We start from the raw sequence: 13,106 nt of genomic DNA, 5'->3' as shown, positions 1-13,106 counted from the left end.
GGCACCAAGAGTTCTGGTGCAGCTTTGGAAACCTTTCAGATTCCCGATGGAGGGTAATCCACATTCAGGAATTGGGCAACTGGCAAGCGGACTATCTTAGCCATCAGAGTATAGATCAGGAGAATGATTCCTGCATGCGAAGGTCTTCTCCAGATTGTCAATGCTGGGCAGTCAGAATAGGAATCTTTACACCACCAGACTGATTTGGAAGAGTTTCAAGTTTGTGCTCAGGTTACAGGATCCTGTGAAGTGACCTAAAATGATGTTTCTGGTTCCTAGTGAACTGGTTGAATATTGCCGGAATGACATGGTGTGTTCCTGTGTTGGGTACCCAGTTATAGGCCAAGTGTGTTACTGCCGGAGGAGTCAGAAGCTGTACTCAGGAAACTCTTCTCTCCTTTGTCCATACAGATCACCAGCCAGCATACAATCCGAGCGCAGAGTCCCGGAAGAGAAATAATTCAGATTCCGACTTCACGAATGGAGATCGCAAAAGACATGAAGATGATTCCAATGGACGCAAAGAACGGGAAATGAACAGAAGGGGTGTTGGTGGAGCCGAAGAGAGACAACAAAATATGAGCTCTTCTGGACGAAGACCATCAACAGACAATGACAACTATAACAGTTCTGAGGGTTCCGGCACTGCCAGGAATGGGTCCAGGGGGAACTCGGTTAGACGCCAACTCAGCAAAGAAGAACGTAGAAACAATGATCCTGCTTACCCCCCCGAGGTGAATATGTGTTCATTGGAGGGTGAAATTTAGCTGGTAATATGAATGGGGCTCTGCCTGTCCTTTACATTCGAAAGGCATCCAGGAGGTTTCGGGAGTTCAATACTTGTACAGAGCAGAGAAGGGACAACACTTACTGGTCCTGGTTAGGCAGCTCCCATGCAAACAGGATGACCCTCCATGGGTGCCCAGAGAGCCAATGGAAGCGTGACCCAACATCAGGGGTGCCAGACCAAATTAATGAATGTGGTAGGATATCCGGGACAGGAGATGGGGGGGCAGGATATATAGGACAGGAGATTGGGGGGCAGGATATATAGGACAGGAGATGGGGGGTGGCAGAATATACGGGACTGGAGATGAGGTGGGGACAGGATATCCGGGACAGGAGATGGGGGGGGGGGGCATATACGGTACAGGAGATGGGGGGGGGGGGATATACGGGACAGGAGATGGGGGGGTATATGGAACAGGAGATGGGGAGTGGAGGGGGGGATATACAAGGAGAAGGGGGGGGGTATACGGGACAGGAGATGGGGGAGATATACGGGACAGGAGATGGGGGGTGGGATATACGGGACAGGATATGGGGGTGGGATATACGGGACAGGAGATGGGGGGGGGGGATATACGGGACAGGAGATGGAGGGGGGGGGATATACAGGACAGGAGATGGGGGGGGGGGGGATATACAGGACAATACTCAGCCCAGCACATTGCCGGATCGGCATCCTAGTAGTATGACTACTGATAGCAGATTATTGGCTCGGAGTCACTTTTGTAGATTTTCTTCCTCGGAGTAAATACTTCTCTGATTACAAGATCTCCTTATCATGATTCCTGGACCTGTTCCCTCCCACCTCGGGCTGTTCCCGCCCACAATGAGGTGTCACCATTCCTCCTCTTGCATCCTCTATGAGGTGTGCAGAGATCCCACCATTAGAGTCCCCCAGAGAGGATCTAGAAGTTTGAGGTTTCTGTCTGAGTGGATTATTATGGGTTGGTGAATAACGAGACCCAATTGTTGTGATGTAACGATCGGTCATCTCTGTGTTTTGTAGGACGATGGAGCACTTGGACCCTCGGCTGGTAGAGGTAATATACACTCATCATGGCAGAATGGTCTTATATCTGGAACGTCTGGCCAACTGTGGCCAAGGAAAGATGGAGCCATTCTAAGACATTGTGCTTAGGTCTGGTGTCCTTCTGGAAGGTGACCCTCTAGTAGACTCAACAAGGCCTTCTCCTGTATTTGTCCACAAAAGTCCACAAAACTCCTATTGATCCCGCCAGGAAACCAGTGAGCTGATCACTTCCTGTGATACTCTGATCAGTTACATTGTTTCCAGCTATCGCCTACAAACATAACTCCATTCTATTTCTTTGTATGAAATGTATTCCTCATCAGAAGGTTTCCTGGCCATAGCTGTATATAATACAGACCTATATATGTGACGTCATGCAGCGTCTTCCCTCACTGCCACCATTCTGGGCCCCTGGAACACAAGCTCATTTCAGGGCTGCTTAGGAAAAAAATGAAACTAAACCAAAAATAAAACCCGGATTCTACCACAGCCTTTCCCAGCCGGGGGGCCCAGGCAGCCTGGGGTGCCTTGAGGTGTCTTCAGGGGTGTCTTGGCAAAATGTCTAAAAACAAATTGCCCAAAACTTGTATACAAGCCAGCGGGAGGAACAAGTCTTCCTATTGGTTACACAAAGCCGCAGGTTTTCACTGTGCGCCATTATGACCTTCTGCCACCGGCGGCCTGTCAATCAGTGACATCATCAGTCAATAAGGAGGATGTTGGTTGCCTGCACAGCATCCTAGTTTGACCCTCCCCCGCCCCTCTCCATGATCGCTGGGGTCATATTAGCTCAGTGATGGAGAAAAGCTGAGGGAGAAGAGAAACATTGGAATACTAGTCGGTACCAGCGTGCAACTGAGGGAGAAGAGAAACATTGGAATACTAGCCGGTACCAGCGTGCAACTGAGGGAGAAGAGAAACATTGGAATACTAGCCGGTACCAGCGTGCAACTGAGGGAGAAGAGAAACATTGGAATACTAGTCGGTACCAGCGTGCAACTGAGGGAGAAGAGAAACATTGGAATACTAGTCGGTACCAGCGTGCAACTGAGGGAGAAGAGAAACATTGGAATACTAGCCGGTACCAGCGTGCAACTGAGGGAGAAGAGAAACATTGGAATACTAGTCGGTACCAGCGTGCGACTGAGGGAGAAGAGAAACATTGGAATACTAGTCGGTACCAGCGTGCAACTGAGGGAGAAGAGAAACATTGGCATACTAGTCGGTACCAGCGTGCAACTGAGGGAGAAGAGAAACATTGGAATACTAGCCGGTACCAGCGTGCAACTGAGGGAGAAGAGAAACATTGGAATACTAGTCGGTACCAGCGTGCAACTGAGGGAGGAGAGAAACATTGGAATACTAGTCGGTACCAGCGTGCAACTGAGGGAGAAGAGAAACATTGGAATACTAGTCGGTACCAGCGTGCAACTGAGGGAGAAGAGAAACATTGGAATACTAGCCGGTACCAGCGTGCAACTGAGGGAGAAGAGAAACATTGGAATACTGGTCGGTACCAGTGTGCAACTGAGGGAGAAGGGAAACATTGGAATACTAGTCGGTACCAGTGTGCGACTGAGGGAGAAGAGAAACATTGGAATACTAGTCGGTACCAGCGTGCGACTGAGGGAGAAGAGAAACATAGGAATACTAGTCGGTACCAGCGTGCGACTGAGGGAGAAGAGAAACATTGGAATACTAGTCAGTACCAGCATGCGACTGAGGGAGAAGAGAAACATTGGAATACTAGTCAGTACCAGCGTGCAACTGAGGGAGAAGAGAAACATTGGCATACTAGTCGGTACCAGCCTGCAACTGAGGGAGAAGAGAAACATTGGCATACTAGTCGGTACCAGTGTGCAACTGAGGGAGAATAGAAACATTGGCATACTAGTCGGTACCAGTGTGCAACTGAGGGAGAAGAGAAACATTGGAATACTAGTCAGTACCAGCGTGCAACTGAGGGAGAAGAGAAACATTGGAATACTAGTCAGTACCAGCGTGCAACTGAGGGAGAAGAGAAACACTGGAATACTAGTCAGTACCAGCGTGCAACTGAGGGAGAAGAGAAACATTGGCATACTAGTCGGTACCAGCCTGCAACTGAGGGAGAAGAGAAACATTGGCATACTAGTCTGTACCAGCGTGCAACTGAGGGAGAAGAGAAACATTGGCATACTAGTCGGTACCAGTGTGCAACTGAGGGAGAAGAGAAACATTGGAATACTAGTCGGTACCAGTGTGCAACTGAGGGAGAAGAGAAACATTGGAATACTAGTCGGTACCAGTGTGCAACTGAGGGAGAATAGAAACATTGGCATACTAGTCGGTACCAGCGTGCAACTGAGGGAGAAGAAAAACACTGGAATACTAGTCAGTACCAGTGGGCAACTGAGGGAGAAGAGAAACATTGGAATACTAGTCGGTACCAGCGTGCAACTGAGGGAGAAGAGAAACACTGGAATACTAGTCTGTACCGGTTCATATTGAAGAAAAATATATTTGAAATATATTTTAAAAATATTCTTCCCAAATATATTCAGAAATATTTGAAATGCTACAATCTTGGCCATATTCAATATAGTTAAATAAATGTTTTATATATATATACACACATACAGTGAAGGAAATGCGTATTTGCTCCCCGGCTGATGGTGAATGTTCGCCGCTCACACAGAAATGATCGGTCTAACAATGGAATGTTCGCCCCTCACACAAATGATCGGTCTAACAATGGAATGTTCGCCCCTCACACAGAAATGATCGGTCTAACAATGGAATGTTCGCCCCTCACACAGAAATGATCGGTCTAACAATGGAATGTTCGCCCCTCACACAGAAATGATCGGTCTAACAATGGAATGTTCGCCCCTCACACAGAAACGATCGGTCTAACAATGGAATGTTCGCCCCTCACACAGAAATGATCGGTCTAACAATGGAATGTTCGGTGTAACACTGAGAGACAGAATACAACAACAAATTCAGCAGAAATGCGTCTAACAAATGATGACGGATCTGCATGTTCATGAGGGAAAGAAGGATTTGATCCCCTTCACAAAACATGACTTAGTACTTGGTGGCCAATCCCTTGTTGGCAATCACAGAGGTCAGATGTTTCCTGGAGTTGGCCCCCAGGTTCCCACACATCTCAGGAGGGATTTTGGCCCACTCCTCTTGGCAGATCCTCTCCAAGTCATTAAGGTTTGGTGGCTGACATTTGGCAACTCGAACTTTCCGCTCCCTCCATAGATTTTCAATCGGATGAAGGTCTGGAGACTGGCTAGGCCACTCCAGGACCTTAATGTGCTTCTTCTTGAGCCGCTCCTTTGTTGCCTTGGCCGTGTGTTTTGGGTCATTGTCATGCTGGAACACCCATCCACCACCTATTTTCAATGCCCTGGCTGAGGGAAGAAGGTTCTCCCCCAAGATTTGATGGTACATTGCCCCGTCCATCGTCCCTTTGATGTGGTGCAGTTGTCCTGTCCCCTTAGCAGAAAAACACCCCCAAAGCAGAATGTTTCCCCCACCATGTTTCACAGTTGGGATGGTGTTCTTGGGGTCATAGGCAGCATTCTTCCTCCTCCAAACATGGCGAGTTGAGTTGATGCCAAAGAGCTGGATTTTGGTCTCCTCTGACCACAACACTTCCCACCAGTCCTCCTCTGCATCATTCATATGTTCAGTGGCAGACTTCAGACGGGCTGGACATGGGCTTTCTTGAGCAGAGGGACCGTGCGGGCACTGCAGGATTTCAGTCCTTGTCGGCGTAGTGTGTTACCAATTGTTTTCTTGGTGACTGTGGTCCCAGCTGCCTGGAGATCATTGACAAGATCCTCACGTGTAGTTCTGGGATGATTCCTCACTGTTCTCATGATCATTGACACTCCACGAGGTGAGATCTTGCATGGTGCACCAGACCTAGGGAGACTGACACTTGTTTTGTGTTTCTTCCATTTGTGAATGATTGCACCAACTGTTGTCACCTTCTCACCAAGCTGCTTGGCCATAGTTTGGTAGCCCAGTCCAGCCTTGTGTAGGTCTACCATCTTGTCCCTGACATCCTTGGACAGCTCTTTGGTCTTTGCCATGGTGGAGGGTTTGGAATCTGATGGTTTGATGGCTCCTGTGGACAGGTGTCTGTTATACAGGTAACACAATGAGATTAGCAGCACTCCCTTTAAGAGACTGCTTCTAATCTCAGCTTGTTACCTGTATGAGAGACACCTGGGAGCCAGAAATCCTGCTGAATGATAGGGGATCAAATCCTTCTTTCCCTCATGAACATGCAGATCCGTCATCATTTGTTAGACGCATTTCTGCTGAATTTGTTGTTGTATTCTGTCTCTCAGTGTTACACCGAACATTCCATTGTTAGACCGATCATTTCTGTGTGAGGGGCGAACATTCCATTGTTAGACCGATCGTTTCTGTGTGAGGGGCGAACATTCAACATCAGGGGGGAGCAAATACACATTTCCTTCACTGGGTATGTGTGTGTGTGTATATACAATGGGGCAAAAAAAATATTTAGTCAGCCACCAATTGTACAAGTTCTCCCACTTACAGAGATGAGAGAGGCCTGTAATTGGCATCATAGGTAGCCCTCAAGTATAAGAAACAAAATTAGAAAACAAATCCAGACAATCTCATTGGCTGATTTGGAAAGAATTTATTTGCAAATTATGGTGGAAAATAAGTATTTGGTGAATATGAAAAGTTCATGTCAATACTTTGTTATATATCCTTTGTTGGCAATGACAGAGGTCAGACGTTTCCTGGAAGTCTTCACAAGGTTGGCACACACTGTTGCTGGTATGTTGGCCCATCCTCCATGCAGATCTCCTCCTCCATGCAGATCTCCTCTAGAGCAGTGATGTTTTGGGGCTGTCGCTGGGCAACACGGACTTTCAACTCCCTCCAAAGGTTTTCTATGGGGTTGAGATCTGGAGACTGGCTAGGCCACTCCAGGACCTTGAAATGCTTCTTACGAAGCCACTCCTTTGTTGCCCGGGCGGTATGTTTGGGATCATTGTCATGTTGGAAGACCCAGCCACGTTTCATCTTCAATTCCCTTGCTGATGGAAGGAGGTTTGCACTCTCACGATACATGGCCCCATTCATTCTGTCCTGTACATGGATCAGTCGTCCTGGTCCCTTTGCGGAGAAACAGCCCCAAAACATGATGTTGCCACCCCCATGCTTCACAGTAGGTATGGTGTTCTTTGGATGCAACTCAGCATTCTCTCTCCTCCAAACACGACGAGTTGTGTTTCTACCAAACAGTTCTATTTTGGTTTCATCTGACCATATGACATTCTCCCAATCCTCTTCTGGATCATCCAAATGCTCTCTAGCAAACATCAGACGGGCCCCGGACATGTACTGGCTTAAGCAGGGGGACACGTCTGGCACTGCAGGATCTGAGTCCCTGGCGGCGTAGTGTGTTACTGATGGTAGCCTTTGTTACGTTGGTCCCAGCTCTCTGCAGGTCATTCACTAGGTCCCCCCGTGTGGTCCTGGAATTTTTGCTCACCGTTCTTGTGATCATTTTGACCCCACGGGGTGAGATCTTGTGTGGAGCCCCAGATGGAGGGAGATTATCAGTGGTCTTGTATGTCTTCCATTTTCTAATTATTGCTCCCACAGTTGATTTGTTCACACCAAGCTGCTCGCCTATTGCAGATTCAGTCTTCCCAGCCTGGTGCAGGTCTACAATTTTGTTTCTGGTGTCCTTCGACAGCTCTTTGGTCTTCACCATAGTGGAGTTTGGAGTGTGACTGTTTGAGGTTGTGGACAGGTGTCTTTTATACTGATAACAAGTTCAAACAGGTGCCATTGATACAGGTAATGAGTGCAGGACAGAGGAGCCTCTTAAAGAAGAAGGTCCAGGTCTGTGAGAGCCAGAAATCTTGCTTGTTTGTAGGCGACCAAATACTTATTTTGTCTCTCATAGTTGAGGTCTCCCTATAATGCCAATTACAGGCCTCTCTCATCTCTGTAAGTGGGAGAACTTGTACAATTGGTGGTGACTAAATACTTTTTTGCCCCACTGTATACATACATACTTTATGTTGAAATGCGTTTTTACTACAAAATATACGAAACATTTTAAAAAAAATACATTTCAAATATACTGTATGTCTTTTAAAAATGCAAATCTACATTTTTGGAACGCATTTACAATTATATGTAAAAATATGTTAAAATGACTTTTTTAATGTTAAATAAAATCTGTATATATTTTTAAACATATTTTTCATATAGTTTGTAATATATAAACACATGACAACATGCAGTATTTAGTATATATTAAAAATAACAAAGTTGACAATTCTTTTCTTCTCACTCTGACAGACAATGCCGAAAATAGGGGTCAGAATTCCATGACTCCCGGAGAAGAGGAGAACTTAAGACCTAGGAGAACAGAGGACTCTGTGAAGGACCGTCCTGCGGCTCCACCAGAGGTATGTCTGTGTTCATTGGAGGCTGGAGTTAGCTGGTGACATGAATGGGGCTCTGCCTGCCTTCACTTGGGATCCCAAAGGAATTCCTCCAAGAAGGGTTGTGAATTCAATACATGTGAAGAGAGAACCTCCTTGGTTTCTGTAAGGCAGCTCACATGCAAACAGGACAACCCTCCAATGGGTCATCAGACAGTCACAGTGAAACCAATGGAAGGAGCAATAGACAGGAAACAAAACCATCCACAAATGCCTTTATGGATCACAATATACATGTCACGGGTCCAAGAGCTCCCCCTTTCACCAGACCTTCCTCGGGGGTGCAAGAAATATAACAAAATGCCTCACGCTGACCAGCTGCTAGCATTTGAAATGGTAAGCTCCGCCTCCGGAGGAAATGTCGTATATTCAATGTACAAAATGTAATATTCTACAAGAAAGTTCTGTATATAGTAAATACAATACGGACGTAATATATCTCCATGCGATGAATCCCATATACAAAATGTTACCTTTTAGGGAGGAGTCACACTGCCCTGGGTTTGGTTCCAGCAGTGTTCAGGAAACCAGGGTTGTCCTAATGAATGGGCAATCCTGGGCACTGCCCAGGGGCCCCAGGTGCATGAGGGGCCCATGATCAAGGCCAGGACACAAGGGGGTGGGCATGGTGTTGGGGGGGAGGGGGGATTCACTGGTGATTTGGCTGCTGGTCACACTCTTCTTTTACAGGAGTGATTAAGGAGGGAACTGTGGCCAGCTCCTGCAGGGGAGAGGATTCATCTTTCTCCTCCCTCCTGCAGGGGGCAGAAGAGAGCTGCACTGAGACTGAGGATTCATCTCAGACTCCGCATGGGAGAGGAAGAAGGAGCTGCCTTCATTACAGGGGGCTGTGAGTACAAGAGGGAGGAGGGGAAGGCACAACTCAACTGATAAATGGGGACACTGATGAGGGACACCTGATAAATAGGGACACTGTGATGGGGGCACCTTTTGTAGGGGACACCTGATGTATGGGAACAATGTGATGGCATCTGATGTATGGGAACACATGATGTATGGGGACACTGTGATGGACAACTGATGTATGGAGAGGCTGATGAGGCAATACTGGTGTATGGGGAGACTGTGATGAGGGAATCCTGGTGTATGGGGGACACATGATGAATGGGGACACTGTGATGAGGGCACCTTTTGTAGGGGACCCCTGATTTATGGGAACAAAGTTATGGGGGCATCTGATTTATGGGAACACAGTGATGGACAATTGATGTATGGAGACACTGATGAGGGACACCTGAAGTATGAGGGGTTGTGATGAAGGACACCTGATGTATGGGGACACTGTGATGAGGGAATCCTGGTGTATGGGGGCACTGTGGTGTGGGACATCTGATGAATGGGGACACCTGATGTATGGGGACACTGTGATGAGGGACATCTGATGAATGGGGACATTGTGATGAGGGACATCTGATGAATGGGGACATTGTGATGAGGGACACCTGATGAATGGGGACACTGTGATGAGGGAGTCCTGGTGTATGGGGGCACTGTGGTGTGGGACACCTGATGAATGGGGACACCTGATGAATGGGGACATCTGATGAATGGGGACACCTGATGAATGGGGACATTGTGATGAGGGACACCTGATGAATGGGGACATTGTGATGAGGGACACCTGATGAATGGGGACACTGTGATGAGGGACACCTGATGAATGGGGACATTGTGATGAGGGACACCTGATGAATGGGGACACTGTGATGAGGGCACATTTTTGTAGGGGACACCTGATTTATGGGAACAATGTGATGGGGGCATCTGATCTATGGGGACACTGTGATGGGGGACACAGGATGTATGGGAATACAGTGCTGAACAACTGATGTATGGGGGGAGTTGTGATGAGGGAATCCTGGTGTATGGGGGCACTGTGGTGGGGGACGTCTGATCTATGGTGACCACTGATGTATGGGAATGCTGTGCTATGGACATCTGATGCTTTGGGACTTCTACTGTATGGGTACTGTGAGGGGGAAATCTGAAATATGGGGACACCTGATGTATGGAGACACTGATGAGGGAAACCTGATGTATGGGGGGATTGTGATGGACACCTGATGTATGGGGACACTGTGATGGGGGACACCTGATGTATGGGGACACTGTGATGGGGGACACCTGATGTATGGGGGGATTGTGATGGGGGACACCTGATGTATGGGGACACTGTGATGGGGGACTCCTGATGTATGGGGACACTGTGATGGGGGACTCCTGATGTATGGGGACACTGTGATGGGGGACTCCTGATGTATGAGGACACTGTGATGGGGGACTCCTGATGTATGAGGACACTGTGATGGGGAACACCTGATGTATGAGGACACTGTGATGGGGAACACCTGATGTATGGGGACACTGTGATGGGGGACACCTGATGTATGGGGGGATTGTGATGGGGGACACCTGATGTATGGGGACACTGTGATGGGGGACTCCTGATGTATGGGGACACTGTGATGGGGGACTCCTGATGTATGAGGACACTGTGATGGGGGACTCCTGATGTATGAGGACACTGTGATGGGGAACACCTGATGTATGAGGACACTGTGATGGGGAACACCTGATGTATGGGGACACTGTGATGGGGGACTCCTGATGTATGGGGACACTGTGATGGGGGACTCCTGATGTATGGGGACACTGTGATGGGGGACACCTGATGTATGGGGACACTGTGATGGGGGACACCTGATGTATGGGGACACTGTGATGGGGGACACCTGATGTATGGGGACACTGTGATGGGGGACTCCTGATGTACAGTGTATGTGCAGTGTGGTTGGGGAAGCTAATGTATATGGGCACTGTGATGGGGGACTCCTGATGTATGGGGACACTGTGATGGGGGACTCCTGATGTATGAGGACACTGTGATGGGGAACACCTGATGTATGAGGACACTGTGATGGGGAACACCTGATGTATGGGGACACTGTGATGGGGGACTCCTGATGTATGGGGACACTGTGATGGGGGACTCCTGATGTATGGGGACACTGTGATGGGGGACACCTGATGTATGGGGACACTGTGATGGGGGACACCTGATGTATGGGGACACTGTGATGGGGGACTCCTGATGTACAGTGTATGTGCAGTGTGGTGGGGGAAGCTAATGTATATGGGCACTGTGATGGGGGACCTGATGCCGGCTGGTAGTCGTATAATAATGTCCCACTGAAGCTGTGATAATTTTGGCGTCTAATATCGATTTTAGTTTCAGTCTGTCTTTTGACTATAATACCATTCTAGTTTTTAGTCTTTTTTTTTTTGTTTACTAAAATACCATTTTTTTAGTTTTAGTCGTATTTTAGTCTTTTTTTGACTAAAATTACATTTTTAGTTTTAGCCTATTTTAGAGGTTTTTTTTTTTTTTTTTAACTAAAATGCCGTTTTATAGTTTGTCATATTTTTGTCTTTTGAATAAAATGCTATTTTAGTTTTAGTCGTATTTTATTATTTTTTTAAATGCCATTTTTTAGTTTGTCATATTTTAGTCATCTGAATTGTTTTAGTTGTATTTTAGTTGACTAAAACAGTGTTTAATTTAGTCAATGAAAATATTTTTGTCGACAAAATGTAACACTGCAGTGCAGTACTCTGCACAATGGCTTCTTAAGTGCTACAAGATGCATGTTGGGTGCGGTGGAACCGTTCCGCCTGGGCTTCCTCGTGCGGAGCGATGCGTCTCAGCCAATGGTCCCCTTTTCCAGCAAGTCTTCCAGCACTCTCCCAAGGCAGGTATTAGAGCTAAAAAAACCACTCCCTTCCCTGCTCTCCCAAACCACGAGTCGGAACTTCGTGTCAGGTGAAAATAAATGACTCTTTATTAAACACAGCTCAGTATATACAGCACATCCTGGCAGTAATCCCCGCCCCCTTCAGCCCACCAGACAGCCTGGCACCAGGTTTTCCCCACCCAGAACAAACCCTACAACCCAACAATACAGTAAGAACTCTATAGAAGTGATAGACTACAAGGTCACATTTCCCTAAACAAACAGTGTAGAATGTCTGTGAAACGTAGAGCTTTACAAAGGGGAGAAAACCAGAACAGAAAGGGCAAAATGTTATCACCTAGGGGCAGTTCCTCACATTGGGTCCATCAAAAAAGTAAGAATGTAGAGATTAGACTGAAAGAGCGTGATTTGTGATAGAACTGTCATTTGATTTTCAGTGTAAGGGGTCAGAGGGAGTAGAAGAGCCCTTGTCACTGGCCCATGGCAGCACCAGAACAGTGGTCGTTGATCTAGAGACCAACCATATGCTCTAGGAGATCAGGAAAGATTTTTTTTTTTTCCCAGTGAAGCCACTTAGACCATAATTTGAATGTTTCTTTGACTTCCATTGGGTCAATACTGTGCATAAGGCTCTGTATATGGAGGTTTTCTGTTGGTGGAACTAGATGGACTTGTGTCTCTCAGCCTGACCAGCTATGTAACTATATAAATGGTTGGACCAGCCATGAGATAGGTTGTGTGTCCAGCTTGGTGGCTCCTGGTAAAGTGCCATATGAATGCCATGGAATAATATGGTCTAAGAATTAAAATGGTTTAAAACACAAACTTTATAAATCCTTTATGTGCAGTATGATCCAACTGTAACACGTATCACCATTACCAGTGCCAGGCCACCCCAGTGCTTGTGCAGAGGGGGCTGTGAGGACGTCAGGGAGAATTTAAATCAATCTGCCCAGCAAAATTCTGCTACTTTTATCATCTGCACATAATGTATCCATTGAAGGGGTAAAA

The 13,106-nt window shown here is 47.1% G+C and overlaps 1 protein-coding gene across 1 annotated transcript in view; it reads left to right on the top strand.

The window, feature by feature from the left end:
- Positions 1 to 411: 411 nt before the first annotated feature.
- Positions 412 to 13,106, top strand: part of LOC149434580 (E3 ubiquitin-protein ligase DTX3L-like) — a gene marked incomplete at its 5' end in the record, with an annotated part of 39,175 nt that continues 26,480 nt past the window's right edge. The window contains 3 exons of the mRNA XM_089663621.1: positions 412 to 734; positions 1,796 to 1,829; positions 8,177 to 8,286. Of these exons, the coding sequence (XP_089519747.1) occupies positions 412 to 734; positions 1,796 to 1,829; positions 8,177 to 8,286 (467 nt within the window). The remainder of the gene's footprint in view (positions 735 to 1,795; positions 1,830 to 8,176; positions 8,287 to 13,106) is intronic.

This window comes from Staurois parvus, unplaced genomic scaffold (genome assembly GCF_062004578.1).
Source record: "Staurois parvus isolate SC_StPar_1 unplaced genomic scaffold, SC_StPar_1.0 ptg001732l, whole genome shotgun sequence".
NCBI classification, from domain to species: domain Eukaryota; kingdom Metazoa; phylum Chordata; class Amphibia; order Anura; family Ranidae; genus Staurois; species Staurois parvus.
This window is presented reverse-complemented; position numbering and strand designations above follow the sequence as displayed.